Source organism: Carassius auratus, chromosome 32 (genome assembly GCF_003368295.1).
Source record: "Carassius auratus strain Wakin chromosome 32, ASM336829v1, whole genome shotgun sequence".
NCBI lineage: Eukaryota > Metazoa > Chordata > Actinopteri > Cypriniformes > Cyprinidae > Carassius > Carassius auratus.
The window spans coordinates 30,093,442-30,111,073 of NC_039274.1; the positions used below are offsets into that span (position 1 = coordinate 30,093,442).

At 38.4% G+C, this 17,632-nt stretch overlaps 1 protein-coding gene across 2 annotated transcripts; it reads right to left on the minus strand.

Moving 5' to 3' along the window:
* Nucleotides 1–151: 151 nt before the first annotated feature.
* Nucleotides 152–17,103, minus strand: LOC113052071 (proline-, glutamic acid- and leucine-rich protein 1-like). 2 transcript variants are annotated; one of them, XM_026216361.1, is made up of 17 exons: nt 16,890–17,103; nt 16,516–16,580; nt 13,561–13,666; nt 13,286–13,435; nt 12,710–12,781; nt 12,578–12,637; nt 12,338–12,482; nt 12,104–12,236; nt 11,903–11,990; nt 11,694–11,782; nt 11,260–11,373; nt 10,854–10,998; nt 8,942–9,104; nt 8,800–8,855; nt 8,478–8,702; nt 3,686–5,419; nt 152–710 (listed from the first exon to the last, which is right to left on the minus strand). In XM_026216361.1, exons 1-17 carry the CDS (start codon nt 17,028–17,030, stop codon nt 621–623), a joined length of 3,576 nt encoding a protein of 1,191 aa, XP_026072146.1. In that variant the 5' UTR covers nt 17,031–17,103; the 3' UTR covers nt 152–620. The 2 variants fall into 2 exon arrangements, with proteins under 2 accessions (XP_026072146.1, XP_026072145.1); XM_026216360.1 differs by having other exon boundaries at nt 12,326–12,482; nt 16,890–17,102.
* Between the last annotated feature and the right edge of the window lie 529 nt (nt 17,104–17,632).

Sequence of the window (17,632 nt, forward strand, 5' to 3'; positions counted from 1 at the left end):
CTTCTGATATTTGTGTCTTGTTAATATTCACGGAGCACTGTACTTGGAGAACACTCAATATCAGTTCCCCATTACAATATGTTCATTTCATTCAAATTGTGGTTATAATCTACTTCACCTAAAACATTTCTACAGAATAAATGAAAAAAAGTGCCATAACAGCTCCACTTTATTGCATGATTTTATTTTAACAATTCCAAGAATAAGTGTTACATGTACAAATGATGTTACAAAAAAAAAAGAGGACACAAAACACGACTCATTGTTCAACTGATAAAAGCACTTTTGAATACTAGCGATAGCAGTATCATCATACTTGTATTAAGCTGCCTGAAAAAGAAAATTTTCAATCATGACCACCAAACATTTTTTTTTTTTTCAACGTATGAACTTTTTGCAGTCTTTAACATTATCAATGGTATTGAAGTTTTTTTTTTTAACCTGACAACCTAAAATTCTTTCATCAAAGAAACCAATCCGGAGCTGTTCTAGTGCAACTACTGCAGAGTTTGAGGCAACAGTATCAGTCAAATATGACCATGAGGGTCCTTACGAGATCTCACTATCAATTGGAAAGCTCTTTTAATGTGACAACTGAGTGAAAGAGAAGTTTGGTCGTGTTAAGACTGGGATTGTGAGGAACCGTGATCGTCATCATCTGGTGGACAGTCAACAAAGTCAGCAAGCATGCAAGCCATTGCCTCATCCATCTAGAAAAGAGATTGAGCAAGAAGAGAGAGTAAGTTAGAGAGAATGTGCCGGAGAGAAATGCTCTGAATAAGCTACAAAAATTGTTTACATGCCATTACCAGAGTAAACCATACAAGTCAAGTACTTAACAAGTAAACACTGCACACTGAAGACATTACAAGACATAAAAAAAACTCCATGTGCACTTTTGCAAAACCATGGTGCTAACAATCATTAATATTCAAGAAAATACAGTTACTTGGAAAGGCTGACATTTAACAATGTCATTACTAAGGTAGCTGGCCTATGCAGCATTTCTGAAAACACAACATTAGGGTTTCTCAGTGCATGAAAGGGTACTGCGGTAAACAAATTAAACATTACCAAGCAAAAGTTTGGGATCCGTAATATTTTTTTTCCCAATGTTTTTAAAAATACGTCTCTTATGCTTACTAATATATTTGATCAAAAATACAATAATACTGTGAAATGTCACCATAAAATCTCTGTATTCTATTTAAACATTTCATGACGTAATGTATTCCAGTGCAATGCTGCCCTTTTCAGCAGCCATTACTCAGTTCTTCATGGTCAGAAACCATTCTAATACAGTGCACAGCAAAAACTAGCTAAAATGAGTACACCCTCCTGAAAGTTACTAAAAACTTAAAATGGAAAAAAAGGCAGTTATCGCAGAGTTTGTCACAGCCTGCAGAAGTGACATTCATGGTTGTGGTCACCACTAGAATTACCTACAGTAGCCAAAGCAAAATAACTTGTCAGTGAGTTATCAATAGGGCTGTCACTTTTAGCTCGAAAATTGATTGCACAAATCGATCGGACCAACCAAAAAACGTTTCGAAAATGAAAATAGGGAATCGATTTTAACCAAATATATACACCATTCATTTTCAAATTAAACAATTAAAAAAATATAGATGTAACAAAACTCACAAACAAACAGAAAAAGAAAATAAAGAATTCCGAAAGTGCAGTATGCATTGCGAAGGCTAGATAGAAAATACCAGCAATTTTACATGCCTATAAGACCCAGTGTAGTCGAAAGCGACCTCTTATGCTGCGTTCACACCAAACGCAAATACAACGTCTGGCGCGAATTATTTCAATGTTAAGTCAATGTAAAGATGCGTTTAAGTGTGTCTGGAGGTGTTGCTGCGTGGTAGATGCAAATTCGCCTCATTCGCGCATCTAGTTACAGAAGATTCTGAGTTATGAAAACGACCGATGCAAGCTGAAAGCGAACGGCTTATGTGGTGGAAAATTGGCAGTAATACCCCCACCCTGGGACATCAGTGCGGTCGGAGCGCGTCTTCTCAACAGCTGGACATATATTGAATAAAAAACGCTCTGCTCTGGACACATGGCCTTTTCTCAAGTCCATTTAAAGTTAAATTTTTTTGGAACAGTTGTTTGAAATGGATTGAATCATTATTTAAAATAATCTTGGAGATTTTTGAAATGTCTAAATCATAAATGCAGCCGAGTTAAAGCCTACAGTGATGTTTTTCTTTTGTTATGGTAGCCGTCCCCTATGCATATATATTTTTTTGAGAATGTTGCACTCCTTTTGTGGTTTGTTATTCTGCACAAAACTTCATGCCAATAATAAGACATTGCTGACTTGTGCGTTTCCAGCGCTCTCTTTACGTTCGTCCGTTATTTGACGTTGAAAAAGGAAACGTCTTTTTTTTTTCCTTTTCTTTTTTTTTTAGACATGGAAAATCAATTTTGCAATCGATTCAATGAACACTTTTGTCTTAAAAATCGAAAAAGATTTTTTCACAAAAGTGACAGCCCTAGTTATCAACAGTTTGCTGGTTATCGATTTTTTATAGTAAATAGATTGCATACACAAATACATAACATACTAAATGCATAATTATTAATCAACCCAAGCCTGTGTTGCTAAGGGTGATGCATTCACACTGGACCTGATGGCTTGTTTCCACTGAGCGGTTCGCTACACAGTACAGTACAGGGTTTTACCCCTTCCGTTGGGTACCAAAAAGGTGGCGCTAAACTCACCGCAGAAAATTGATTGGTTGACTAGAATCGTCACTTTTGTGTGTTCCAAAGGGTAAAGCTTCTCCTTCACTCGTTCAACTCTGCTCTGAGTGTTGGGCTGATTTACATCGGATTCCGCAATTACAATAAAAAATATATAACTGTGTATTTCAAAATTTTATATTTTCACAGACAATAGTAGTTTCTCAATATGCTGTTCTTGTGGACTTGTGAAATGTTATTGCCCCAAAAACCTGCATAATTTTCTAAATACAATTGTGTCATGAAATTTATTTTTAAAAGTTTTTCAGACAAGAATGTAATGGTTAAAAACTCAAATCCGTGGTTTATTTGTAAAGATAGCGCTTATTTGAAAATTTGCTATGCTGATTTTAGCGCTCCAGGCGATCACCGAGCACTCAGTGCTCATGTGTCCGATGTGGGCAGCCTTAGCTCAGCCAGTTCTTCTGACATTTGCCGCTGGTCTCTGTAGTGATAAAACATGATACAACTTGTCTTGGGTTGGCTATATTTAACAAGCATTCGTGGTCTCATAAATCTTTAATTTGTTCCTGATCATATCGTTTTGGCTGAGCACAAAGTTATGTTTAACTTTATGTACATAATTTGAACTTCACTGTAAAACAGTGCTGACTTTGTAGCATACGTTTGACTGAACTGTTTGCTTTTGTCTTTATTTCCTATTATATGTGCCTCTTATAATTTGTACTTCTACTTTTATAATGGCTAGTATTATTCATTTAAACAGAAAAAAATTTGGGCTTATTGTCGCGGATCATTGTCGATCAGTATTTTCTGTCATACACCACGCCAAACAAGCAAGGGTACTATTGGCAGTGGAAAAAGCAAGCCTGATCAGGGTAACTTGTACAGAATCGTACTGTACTGAACTGTAGTGTACCATACTGTTCAGTGGAGATGAGCCATTAGAAAAGGAAATCTCCGTTACCTTTTTCTTTTCAGTGCCTTGTTCAGAAGATTCTCCTTCCTCGCGATCTTCCATTTTCCTTTTTGTTCCCTTTGCGTCTGAATCTTCTACCTGTTCACCAGTCTCTTTCTTTACCTCTTCCTCTTCGGTCACAGCTACACTCTGCTGCGCCTCTTGCTCGGACGTGGATGGTGCGCTCTGATTGGTTGCGTCTTCGGGCTGTAATTCTGGTTCTTGCTTTTGAACTTCAACAGTCAATTCCTGGTCCTGTTGTGACGGCCGATCATTATCTGGGGGATCTTCTGGTTTTGCAACTTCCTGCTCACATGTTTTCACTTCAGGTTCAACTGCCTCCACAGTGGTGTCCTCTTCATGGCCTTCAGTCTCTCCACTGATTACAAGACTCTCTATTTGTTCCTTGCCAACCACAGGTTCGTTTCTCTCAACCGCTCCAATGTTCTCAATTTCCTCCACGGTCCCCTTGTCCTTGATCCGGTCTTCTGCATAGACACTCCTCACACCCTCCATCTCCTCGATCCCTGGTTCTACTTGTCGTTCTCTTTCCATGCAGAACATTTCCATCCCTTGCTGGTCCTCCGCCTCAATCATGACCTCTGCATCCTCCTCGCCCATCATCCCACTGCTGTTGTCTCCCTCCAATGGCTGGATCTCCTCACTTTCTTCCTCATCATCCTCCTCTTCATATTCTTCAAATTCCTCTCCCTCATAGTACTCTTCATCCATTAAGTCGCTGCCTTCCTCTTCCTCCTCCTCTTCCTCTAGGCCCTCCTCTTCCTCTTCCTCCTCTCCTAATTCATCCTCCTCCAGCTCCTCTTCTTCATCATCATCTGAGCTGTTGATGTTAATTACGGTCTGGTCCACCTCATTTGCTGGGGGTTGCTGCTGGAGCTGACGGCTGGTCTGAGCAATCTGGTTCTGAAGCTGAATCTGTAAAGACAAGCCCAACGTAGGTGGCTGCCCACCTGGAGAAGTTTGCATCAACATCTGCTGAAGTTGTGGACCACCTGTCAGCGAGTCTGCAAGTCCGGCAGGTGATGCTGAGAGTGAAGCTGTAGTTGAGTTCAGAGGAGGCACCAGAGAGACGAGCTGGGATGTCAGGCTTGGTCCAGGGAAAGAGTTAATGTTATTAGCGTTAGCTGGCAGAATCTGGTGGGGAATGGTAGTTTGCAGATCATTAGGCAGCAAAGTGTCAACCGATCCAACCTCACCCACTATAGGGGTAGGAACTGCTGGCTGGGACAACGACAGTGCATTTGCCGCTCCATCTTGCGTCTCCATCATCATACCCGCTGGCATGATGACCACGCTATCATCTGAATCACTCTCCAAAGAGATCTCTACATCTTCCGGCTCCTCTTTTTCGTAGCGGACAAAAACTTGTCGTTGACCTTCAGGGGCTCCGAGACCTGCCAGTTCACTGGGTTGAGCTGTAGAGAGCAGCAAGTCACCTGGGGTGGCCGTAGTGCCTGCAGGAGTCGGAAGAACCGGAGGAGCCATAGGTAGATGGTTCTCCAAAGAACCAAGCAGGGTAGCAGGACCTAAGCCCATGGGATGCCTGGACGGGAAAGGTGGTCCACCAAGGAGGTTAGGGATGGACAGTGAGTGGTTTTGGCCAGAGGCAAGGACAGGGGCAGATTTGAGAGTCAGAGGTGTGAGAGGGAGAGAGATTGAAGGTGTACGAGGATGAATAAGGGTGTTGCATATAGTCAGAGCCTCAGCACAGAATGACGATACCTGTAGGGAAACACGGAGAAACAAAACAATAAAATTTAAAATCAGGAAGTGCCAACAGTATCACTATCACCATTGTTGTACAGAGTGATCGATACGCTCAAAGGGATATTCCGACTAAAAAATTTAATTCTCCAAACAACACTGGATCCTACTGACTTTCTTTGTATGGACACACACAAACTGGGATATTTTTAAAAATACCTTTTTTGTCCTGCAGAATAAAGTAAATAAAATCAGTTTGTTGTGGCATGAGGTTGAATAAATTAAGGCTTCCTTTTTTAGCTGTATGGAGAAATCTGATCTGAGCTGTGTGATGAACCAGAGACAGATACAACTCTATGCCAGGGCCATGCTCACTTGCCATTTTCTATTCTAGTGTTAAATTAGGCTAAATTTAGTTTTGAGACAATAAAAGAACCCATTTGCCAGGCGTAATGCTTTTTTTATCTATTTTATTTATTGCTCTTTTATTTAAACCTTTGGAAACATGAAACAGTGTCTCCAGTTACGGTCTCCTGCATCATTAGAAGCAAATAGCCACTACACCACCCAGAATGACAGCCACTTAAGAGAAGGCAAATGTCAAAAAATGTCTGTGTATCTAAATCATTGTATACTGATATTTTATGTTTGCACATTCAGACAGGTTGGGTGCCATTAAATTGTTTAAAGTGGAACGTATAAATGAGTATGATTTTGGTACCTGATTTCACAGTATGAAAATATCATAACATAACAGCATCTATTTTAGGTTGTCTGAGATCCCATATGAAATACTGGCAACACTTAGAGTACGGTTAAATTCATTGACATGAATTGCTTTACGTATGATGTTATCAAGATGATGATGTTGACGACTGTCTACATATATTAACATTCAAAACTTCCAGCTATATTAAATAACATTAATGTATCATGGTTGAACAATATCATATTTATAAATTTACCTATTATAATAATACATGCGGTAAAACCATAGACTGGTTCATGATAACATTATTTAATGCATTAGGCAAGTTAAACCTTTTGGAAAATCACTGAAATAGCCAGTTGAGTGTTGACACAGACTTCAACTGCCTCTTATTACAACATACATATACTCAACGTTGCAGCACTTCTGCTTTTAATAGCACCTGTAGTCACAACAATATGTAAGGGATGGGCAGTATTTCAGACACATGCATTTAAAATGCGTATTTGAAATACAAAACACTATTTTCTATTTTAAAGCCTTTGGTGCAAAAAATTATTTGTATTTAAACATTAGTATTTTCAAAATACATAAAATATTTAGTACCAGTCAACCTCTCCATTAACTAGTGCATCAACAAGTTTAGTCATGCACCCTCCTCCCAACCCCCAGCATTCACACACGTGAGCTACAGCTGTACATCTACATTCAGCACAGGATGAGTGACTTTTCTGGAATAAGATAAGGTGAAAATGTCATGGTCAACTGTACTTGTTGATTCAAGTTAAAATAGTGCATTATTCAGATTTGCCTTCAGTTAACAAAATAATAAAAGAGCAGTTGGACAGTTAATGAATTTTTATAGTTAATCGGTTGCTTTTTTTAACCAACTAGCTTGTCAAATGGGTATAAAGCATAATTGCATGTAGGCCTGGGAGATATTACAGTACATATTGTGGTGATGATATAAAGTATGAATCGACTGAACTTTTTCTAAATCATTTACATAAGAGAAATGCCTATCTGCAATCTTCCCGCTAAGCTGTATGCATACACAATAACATGTGAAATAAAGCATCATGTTTAAAAGGAGAGTGGTTTGATTAAGTGGTGGAATAGTGGACGATGTGCAGTTGGACACAGAACAGTAACAAAACTCTGAGACATTTACAGTCACACACATGTGTAGTAGTGTGCAATCTCTCTACCAACTTACATGGGGATGTTTTAGATAACTAAAATAATTCACATATTCACTTTAAGTTTACAGAATTTTTTTTATTTTACTGTATTACATTATGACTAACAAATAATTTATGGGGAATTTATGAGCAATAACTGCTTTATTTTTTCATATTAGCTAAATTATATGACACTATATTATTATAAATAAATGTAATATTCTGTGTGAGATAAAAAAAAAAAATTAACAGAATGCTAAAAAAAAATAAAAATAAACAATGTTTTCATTTCATTGTTTCATCAAGGGTCAAATTAAATATAAATAACATATTAGAGATGAAGTGGAACGACGACAAGTAGGCCGATAATTTTGACTTAAAGGCCCTTTCCACACAGGATGTGGCAAGCAGAATCACCACGCAGCTGTCTCTTCTGTAGTTTAAGTGGTTTGTGCAGTTCAAGCCTTGTTTATGCCACTTGCCTCGGTTTGAACACATCTAAATGTTTTGTTTACATTCAGAATAGGTCCAGACTCCAGATAGATTTCGGCCTATGGGGATGCCTACATTGGATAGTCAATTTCATAGGTATTTTGTGCATTTTCCAAATTTGCATAAAAAAAACAATTCCACACAGTATTTTGTGATTAAACTGAAATGCATTCATGCCGATTTCTGCAATATGTAAGAATCTAGCTGAGAAATACTGTAAATCAGCATACAAGTGAGACCACTAGAGCAAGACTCCCTCTAGTGGATAACATTTAGATGTTTTTGCATTATTATTACTAAATAAAATGGTATTTCTTTTTTGTAAAAAACATTTGTTAGGTTTCAAAATACGAAACATATATAGGTCTAACACACTTTGTGTTGGTGTGGCCAAGACAATTCTTAGAAAAGCTTAGATATTTTTAGTCACTTAACTGCACAAAGACTTTTTGGGGTCATTACCAAACTACCTTTGATAAAACAACAACAACAACAAAACAACACACAAAGCTTCCATCATTTACCAGGAAGTCAATACAAAATTTGCACAGAATCTGACTAAAGATCAGATATATAAATATTCCATCTAGACATGTTACACTCTAATAATGAGATTCAATGGACAGGGTTTTCCAAAGACGGCAAGATTAACGTTTTTAACCCTTAGGATTTAAAATCAAGAATGTTCACTTACCATGATGTTGTGATCTCTCCGGCCGTGGCTGAAGACAGACACAGCGCAGGAGAGAGGAGGCGGCCAGCGGGAAGAGGGCACCAGCACAAGTGCCAGTAAGAGTCGGTAGAGCTCTCGACGAGGAGTAGGGCTGCCATACTGACCACTGACAGCACCGACATCCAGCACACAGCGAGACTGCTGCTGCAGACGCACACACAGAGGCACCACCAGGTCTTGGATCCTCTAACAAGGGAAAGAGTGTTTAGAAGAAAAACATGAAACGACTTTCCATAAAAAAAGAATCAAAACAGAAACATGAACAAACTTTATTTGAACAAACCTTATGCAGATCTTCTTTCAACAAAGTTCCACTGGTCAAAATGATCTGTCTTAATGCTGTAAAGAATTCGTTCTTCATCAGTAAATAATGTTTATTTCTGCTACTAAAGCTGAAACTTCATTGGTCGTCACTGAGCACTCACCCCGAAGAGCAGCGACACATGTGTCTTGATTGGCTAGCACATCTCCTTTCCTCTGTAGTGATATTCCATCTCCCATTACCAATCCTTTCGTTCGACGAGGGCCTGACTTGCCAGCAGAACCAATCAGGTCATTCATAGACTGTGACTGTTGTCCGGACCGGAGCTAGACAGCAACAGAAAGGACCATTGGAGAAAGAAATAGAAATACTTCAAGCAGTGCTACAATTTAATGTATTAATCTTCTTTAACAACAATACCCAAACATGACTGTGATACATTTGGGGTCCGTTTCACATGCTGACCAAGGCTGCATTTATTTGATCAAAAATACTGTAAAAACATAGTAAATGTAAAATATTATAACAATTTTAAAATACTGTGACGAGTCGGGTGGGGTCGAGAGCCGTGGGAATGGAGCGAGGCCGGTGGAGTGATTGGAAATGAGTGACACCTGCTATACTCACCGGTCTCAACTCCCACAAAGGAAATCGGAAGGATACAAAAGAGGAGCGACAACAGTGAGGGATGAGAGGGGACCTGGGCCCATTCTTCGTACGTCGCTTATTACATCCGAGATCAAATGACACATCCAAGATGTGCTAATCCTGATCCGGCTAATTGGGTTTTTCGAACACACCTATTGTGTATGATTAGTATCGCTGGATTGAGTTATCGGAGATAATTGCACGTTCATGTGTTGGCTTAAAAGGGGATATGTATCGATATTCGAAACCATGATCAGCAGTGCAGCGATTGGCAGGTGGCAAGCAGGTGGCTAGACGGCAATGAAATGACATCATATAATTTACAATTTCTGGACTTTTATAAGGAAACAGCCAAGCAAACAAACTACATAAATATTATAATAGATACATGAAACAGATAATAGATACATGTTTTTATTTTATTCAAAAAATTTTCATGATTCCCAATTATTTAGATTCGCAATTTATAATAGTTGTGCAGTCTTTACATTTTTATTTCAATGTAGAAATTATCTATTCTATATTTGGACAGATTTGTTGCGTGACAGCATCAATTATGAAGTAATACTTTTATGACAAATAAATATGTCAGTGAGTAAAACTGTCTGTCTATAGTAGGCTGTTATGGACTACACAGCATTTTTATATTATTGAAATTTTTTTTTTAATAATTATTATTATTTTCAATTATTGTCCCTGGATCAGTACGATACTCTTGTAATAAAGTAGCGGTGGTAGCAGACATATTTTGAGTATCAGTTCTGGTTGAAAAGAAGCGATCTAATCCTGTTTACATTAAATAAGCCTGCTCCCGAGCAGGTTTAAGCTGACGGACCTGTTGCTATGACAGCAGCTCCGGGATGAGCTTCGAAGAACCAAGATCACGCCAAATCGTCAACATTCAAATCCAGCTAACGGAGTTAGCGACGTACGAAGAACGGGCCCCAGGCCTGGGTTTTGGTTTGTGTTTGTGCGCGGCAGTTGTCTGCAAGGGGCTGTCACGCTGTTTTGTGTTTATTTTATTATGAAAGTTTCATTCTGATTGTCCGCCGGTTCCCACCTCCTCCTTCCCGAGATGAAGTTTGTAATCTTTTACAAATACCTTTTCAATTGTAATATATTTTGAAATGCAATTTGTTCCTATGATAGCAAATCCGAATTTTCAGCAGCCATTACTCCAGTCTTCAGTGTCACATGATGCATCAGCAATCTTTCTAATATGATGATTTGATGCTCCAACACCCTCTTATTATTAGTAGTTCAAAAGACCATTTATTTGAATTTAAAATGTTATTGTCAATTGATAAATTTAGTGCATCCTGGTGGAATGTAAGCATTCAACTATACTTCCATCTTCACAAGAAAGCCTCATCTCTAATTTAATATCCTATGATGTTTGTATTACAAAGACCCTAACAAAGACCTACCCTGACAGCTTCTGATGCTGGCGTGATGTCACCCATCAAATGAGTGAACAGTAACTCTGTGTGGGTGGGGCTTCCCTGAAGCAGAGAGGCACCTCCTACTCTTACCCACAGTTCAATGGTACGGTACACGGTCACTCGCACTGCACTGTAGGAAAAACAGAACATCATATCGTCAAAGCTGGACACCTGACTAAAATAACAGTGAGTGAACATACTTCGTGCTTCATTCAATATGTCAGTGTTTCTACATGTTGATGTCTTCAGTGAAATGGGATTACAATTGTTCAAAGGAAAAGCATTTTAAAAAATGTTAATAAACAGTAAAAATGGTAATCAAGTTACCCAAGATGAATGTTAATACAAGGAGCAAACACGTTTATTTTCATGAATGGTGTTTCTGTAATACCTGTACGCTCTTTGCTGGCCCAGACTAGCCTCAGGCAGAGGTGTCCACGCAGACAGAGACTGTGAGAGAAGCCGTGTGAGCACACTGCTATACTGGACCAGTCCACCACCAACACTGGACCAAAACAAAAAACACATTACACCCGCTACTTCTGTACATTTAGCCAGCAACCACTGACACAAATCATTAATCAAAAATCAAGGAGTTATGCAATTAATATAATATTACATATTCAACTGCATTGCTGGAACTCTTCCAATGTGTTACTAAGAGTGTCACATGCATAGATTGAGTCTAATTAGCAAGCTAAATTTGTTTAACATTGTTAAAAATCCAAAAAGCTACAGTATCTAGTAATAGCTATATTTAAAACCAATAGAAGGCTATGGAATGTCCCCATTTATTCAGTTGAGTGTGTGTGTGTGTCTGCTTACGCTTTGATGAGAGCAGAGAGAAGCTCTAGCGTGTCGTTGTGTATAGAGGGTAAAACCAACAGCTTCAGACAGCCCTCTCCTGTTGGACTCTGAAACACACCCTTCAGTTAGCGTCCACGTCAATGTTAAGCAAGTTCAGTGAATAATATCATGAACTGTGAATCTTTAATTTCAAAATTCAGCATACAAAGAGAGAGTTAAAGCCTTACGATGCTCTTTGTGTTGACTGCTAGAGCTTGACACACCAATTTGAGAACATGCTGAACAGGTAGACGAACTGAAGACGCAGGATCAGCACTATTTGAGGGAAACATGTCTCACTAATATGGACCAATATCTCAAAGATCTTCATTTAAGACTAACTAAACTCAACTAATAGCATGCATTTAGCCACACAACATCAGCACTACCTAAGAGTGTGCTTAATAGCCAGACAAATGGCCTTGTAACGATGATGGAGCTGAAGGATCAGAAGTGGATCTACATCATCCAGGGGAGGGAAAGGCAGTTCAACACCAGGACCCTCATACTGCACTGGTCCTTCTGAAACAGCGACAACAAAAAAAAAACATGCATTTAACACAAAAGGTTTTTCCTCAATACGACACAAAGACTCAGAACACCCCACATACCTGTTTCTGCACCTTGGTATAACTGTCCCAGCATGCTACTGGCTGATGCTAGAAGGCAGTGCAGCTGATTGGTCCAGCCCTCAGCCCTGCGCCCTCCTCCCCCTCGCTCCAACACCCCACCGAGACACGGCAATCGGCCAAAACTTTCACAAGCCACCTACCAATACCAAAAAATTAAAATCAGGATGCAGAAGTTTTGATTTATTTGTTTTGAGCAGTCAACTACTAATTCCACAAACAGATGTAACAAACCTCTTGAACTTTAGGATTATCAGAGTCCATTTTAGAGAGGAAATACGCTCCAAGCTTCTCCTGTAAGAGACCATGATTAGCTTTTTCAGATACAAAGTAACTGAACAAAAACATATTAATGATTATACTGACCCTCAGAGATCCACAGGCCCGTGGGTAGTAAAGCATACACGCCATCATTCCTTTCATAGCAGCTAGGTGGCACTGTGACATAAAGGGCTACTATTGATGCATTTTGTGGTACAACAATTTAAATTGTTCTCAGTTTATAAACATACAGTTCAAAAGTTTGGATATTTGAATGCATGTTGCATTTATTTGCTCAGAAATACAGTAAAATATTATATTATGAAATATTTAAGTGAATGTTTTCTTTTTTACTATATTTTGAAATGTACAGTACAATGTATTCCTCTGGGGGAAATTCAGCAGCCATTCCTCCAGTCTTCAGTGTCACATGATCTTTCAGAAATAGTTGTAATATGCTTATTTGTTGCTCAAGAAACAGAATATAAATGTCTTCTTTGTGGAATAAGATCATTAATTTCTTTAAATAGAAATAACAAAAGTATTGACCCCAATCTTTTGAACGTTACTGTATATTTCCATGTGAAAACAAGCTCGGCATAAACCAAGAAATACAAAATAAATTTGATTTAAGACTACATTTTAACTGATTAAAATCTATGCTGAATGTGAAATTTTTACCTCAGATTTGAGACTGAGCAGGGAGGTCAGGATGCCCAGGATGGAGTTGAGTCCCACCTCCCTGGCCAGCTCTGGCATCTGGGATGAGTACTGCAACAAGTCCTGCAGCACACTCACAGCAAGCTGCACGGTGGGGAGAGGGGCCTGCGACTGTGAGTTTGAGAACAACAGTAGATACATTACTAAATCATGCAGGACTGAATCAAATCAGGAAAGACCTATTAAGTGGATACAGGTAAGAGAATAGAAGGCAAATGTTTGAAGACATCTCTCACCTGAATGACCTGCTGCAGTGTTCGCAGCCATGAAAGGCAATGCTGCTGGAAGACTTCACTCGAACTGTCCTTCACCAGCATGGACAGGAGACAGAGACCCTCAAACCTGAAACACACGTCATCAAGTCCATATGAAGTCGAGATGAAACAGAAGCACTGACAGATCTGTTTTTCCATAGTGTGATGAATTTTGAATTAATGTATTATTGTTAAAGAAAAAAAAGTAGGGTGGTGGGTCTATTCTATTTATCGATTGATTGGATAGAGTTAGATACAATATTAATGTATTTATTTATATTTATTTACTTAGTAAAGATGACTCCTTTATAAATTACCTTTAGTCTCAGATGATCTCCTGTCTAATGCTTGTATTTTGTATTTATAATTTATTATTTTATTTTTAATCTTTATCAATGTTTAATCTTTTTATTATGTTTAACATTATTATTATTATATGCACTTATATGTATTGTATTTTTTTCTGTATTCTATTAATGTACCACCTTTTGTTTTAATCCTGAAAAAAAGACAACATGTAACTTGTTATAATGCTTGCTGTATTAAGCCTCTCATAAAAAAAAAAAAAAAAACACAAGTTGACCCCAAAAAACTAGTTAATTATAGACAGATCTCAAATCTCCCTTTTCTGTCCAAGATACTAGAAAATGTAGTATCCTTACAATTATATTCCTTCTTAAAGAAAAATGGTATCTGTGAAGATTTCCAGTCAGGATTTAGACCATATCATAGTACTGAGACTGCTCTTCTTAGAGTTAAAAATGACCTGCTCTTATCATCTGATCATGGCTCTAGCTCTCTATTAGTGTTATTGGATGTTAGTGATGTGTTTGACACTGTGGACCACAACATTCTTTTGCATAGACTAGAACACTTTGTTGGCATTAATGTAAGTGCATTAGCATGGTTTAAATTGTACTTATATGACCGCCATCAATTCGTAGCAGTGAATTAATTGGTATCATATTGATCACAAGTGCAGTATGGAGTACCTCAAGGCTCAGTACTAGGGCCGCTACTCTTCATGCTTTACGTTACCCTTGGGAGATATCATCAGGAAATACGGTGTTAGCTTTCACTGTTATGCTGATGATACTCAGCTCTATATTTCTTCACGACCCGGTGAAACACACCAATTTGAAAAACTAATGGAATGCATAGTCGTAATAAAAAACTGGATGACGAGTAATTACTTACTGCTAAATTCTGAAAAAACAGAGGTGTTAATTATAGGACCTAAAAATTCTGCATGTAATAACCTAGAACACAGTCTTAGACTTGATGGTTGCTCTGTCAATTCTTCGTCATCAGTTAGAAACCTAGGTGTGCTATTTGATCGCAATCTTACCTTAAAAAGCCACATTTCTAGCATTTGTAAAACTGCATCTTTCCATCTCAAAAATATATCTAAATTACGGCTTATGCGCTCAATGTCAAATGCAGAAATGTTTATCCATGCATTTATGACCTCAAGGTTAGATTATTGTAATGCTTTATTGGGTAGTTGTTCTGTACGCTTAGTAAACAAACTAAAGCTAGTCCAAAACGCATCAGCTAGAGTTCTTACTAGTACCAGGAAGTATGACCATATTGGCCTGGTTCTGTCAACACTGCACTTGCTCCCTATCAAACATTGTATAGATTTTAAAATCTTGCTTACTACTCATAAAGCCCTGAATGGTTTAACACCTCAGTGTTTGAAAAAGCTTTTGTTACATTATAGTCCTCCATGTCTCCTGTGTTCTCAAAACTTGCAATTTGATAATACCTAGAATATCAAAATCAACTTCGGGCGGCAGATCCTTTTTTTATATTTAACACCTAAACTCTGCAATAACCTACATTGTTCAGGAGGCAGACACGCTCTTGCTGATTAAATCTAGATTAAAGTCCCATCTCTTTAACCTGGCTTACACATAACACACTAATATGCTTCTAATATCCAAATCCGTTAACGGATTTTTAGGCTGCATTAATTAGGTAAACTGGAACCGGGAACACTTCCCATAAGACCCCATGTACTTGCTACATCATTAGAAGAATGGCATCTTCGCTAATATTAGTCTGTTTCTCTCTTATTCCGAGGTCACCGTAGCCACCAGATCAAGTCAGTATCTAGATCAGAGGGTCACTACAGTCACCCAGATCCAGTACGTATCCAGACGAGATGGTGGATCAGCACCTAGAAAGGACCTCTACAGCCCTGAAAGACAGCGGAGACCAGGACAACTAGAGCCCCAGATACCGATCCCCTGTAAAGACCTTGTCTCAGACGACCACCGGGACAAGACCACACTTGACTTTGCTGCAGCCAGGAATTGAACTGCGGGTTTTGTCTGGTCAGAGGAGAACTGGCCCCCCAACTGAGCCTGGTTTCATTCTGTCACCTATGGAGGTTTGGTTCCTTGCCGCTGTCGCCTCTGGCTTGCTTAGTTGGGGTCAACTGATTTACAGCGATATTGTTGACTTGATTGCAAATTAATGCACAGACACTATTTAAACTGAACAGAGATTACGTCACTGAATTCAATGATGAACTGCCTTTAACTGTAATTTTACATTATTGACACACTGTTTTCCTAATGAATGCTGTTCAGTTGCTTTGACGCAATGTATTTTGTTTAAAGCGCTATATAAATTGACTTGACTTGTTCCAACAAAACGTTTGAACACAAGGTGGCAGTAACATGAAAAGTACTGAATCACAAAAATGCGATTTGATTAGAAAAGGACAATAAAAAAACTCAGATGAAAGGGTGCAAATAAACAATAAATTAAGAGTTATTTTATTTATTTATTTAAAAAAAACAGCATCGACAGGATTTGGTCAAACAAGAAATGTCTTTAAATGTTTAACAAAAAATGCTATGATAGGGCTCGGAAGATATTGTAAAAAAATAAATGAATAAATTGACAAGTGTTACTGTCACAGCTCACCTGGTCTTACTGGACCCGAGGCGTGCATTACTGATGCCCACCAGACCACCCACAGCTCCCGTGCTCTGAAAAACCATTCAAACCAGTGTCACTAACAAACAGAACAGATGAACATCTCCTCAGAGTGCTTTCAAATGAAACATGGGCATGTTAGTATAAGACTAACGTTACATATGAAACACAAACACTAATGTGATGTCATTAGACAGGTCATTAAATCATAATTATAACGTTCCGCATTCATATTCATATTCACATTCACGTTCACGTTGTAAACACTGCACGCAAAGAACGCTTCTATTTAAATCAAAGCAGCGCGCGTGCTACCTCGCATCGCGAGCTGGCAGTGTTGACAGGAACGACCTCAATCCTACCTGAGTCCCAACCACTCCATGCTCACGGTAGTTTGCTAGAAGTGCAGGTAGATATTCAGGTCTATCTTCCTTCAGGACAGTCACTAGTCCTTCTGTTAAGCGCGTTATGTTGGGGCCATGCAGCCAAGCCACTGAAGCCATTTTAGCGCCCCTGAATGACGCGCAAATCCCGCGACGAGTGCACCGCTCGGTTGACGTCACCACCTCGCGTTGTTGCTGTGTTGAAGCGTGCAATGTTAACCGGTTAATATATAGGTGAAGAACACTATGAAAAATTAGTTTAAAGGCTATTGATTTCTATGTATTCGTACTTTACACTAAGAGAGAGGCGCAGATTCAGGAATTTTAGACCATAAATAAGTTTCTTGTCCCCCAAAATGTTGAACAAAACAAAAAACATATAAAAAAATTTTTTTAAATAACATTTTCCCATTTTATTACAGTAAAAAAAGTTTTATTAAATCTATAATACTATAATTTTATTTAAGGACTTTATGACTTTACTATTATTTTGTGTTAACTAGTAGGAATGAGAAGATGTTTCCAAACTTTTGACTGGTAGTGTATCTTTATTTATTCAGTATCAATTTAAATAGAGAAGTAGCTTTAAAATGATTCTTTAAAAAGGTCAAGAAAGTCTTAAATGGGTTCTTGATACCAACATGAACATGTGGTCTGCAAACTAAATCTGTAAACAAAACACAGAGCTACACTGAGATAACAAAAGCTTTACGAGGACATGC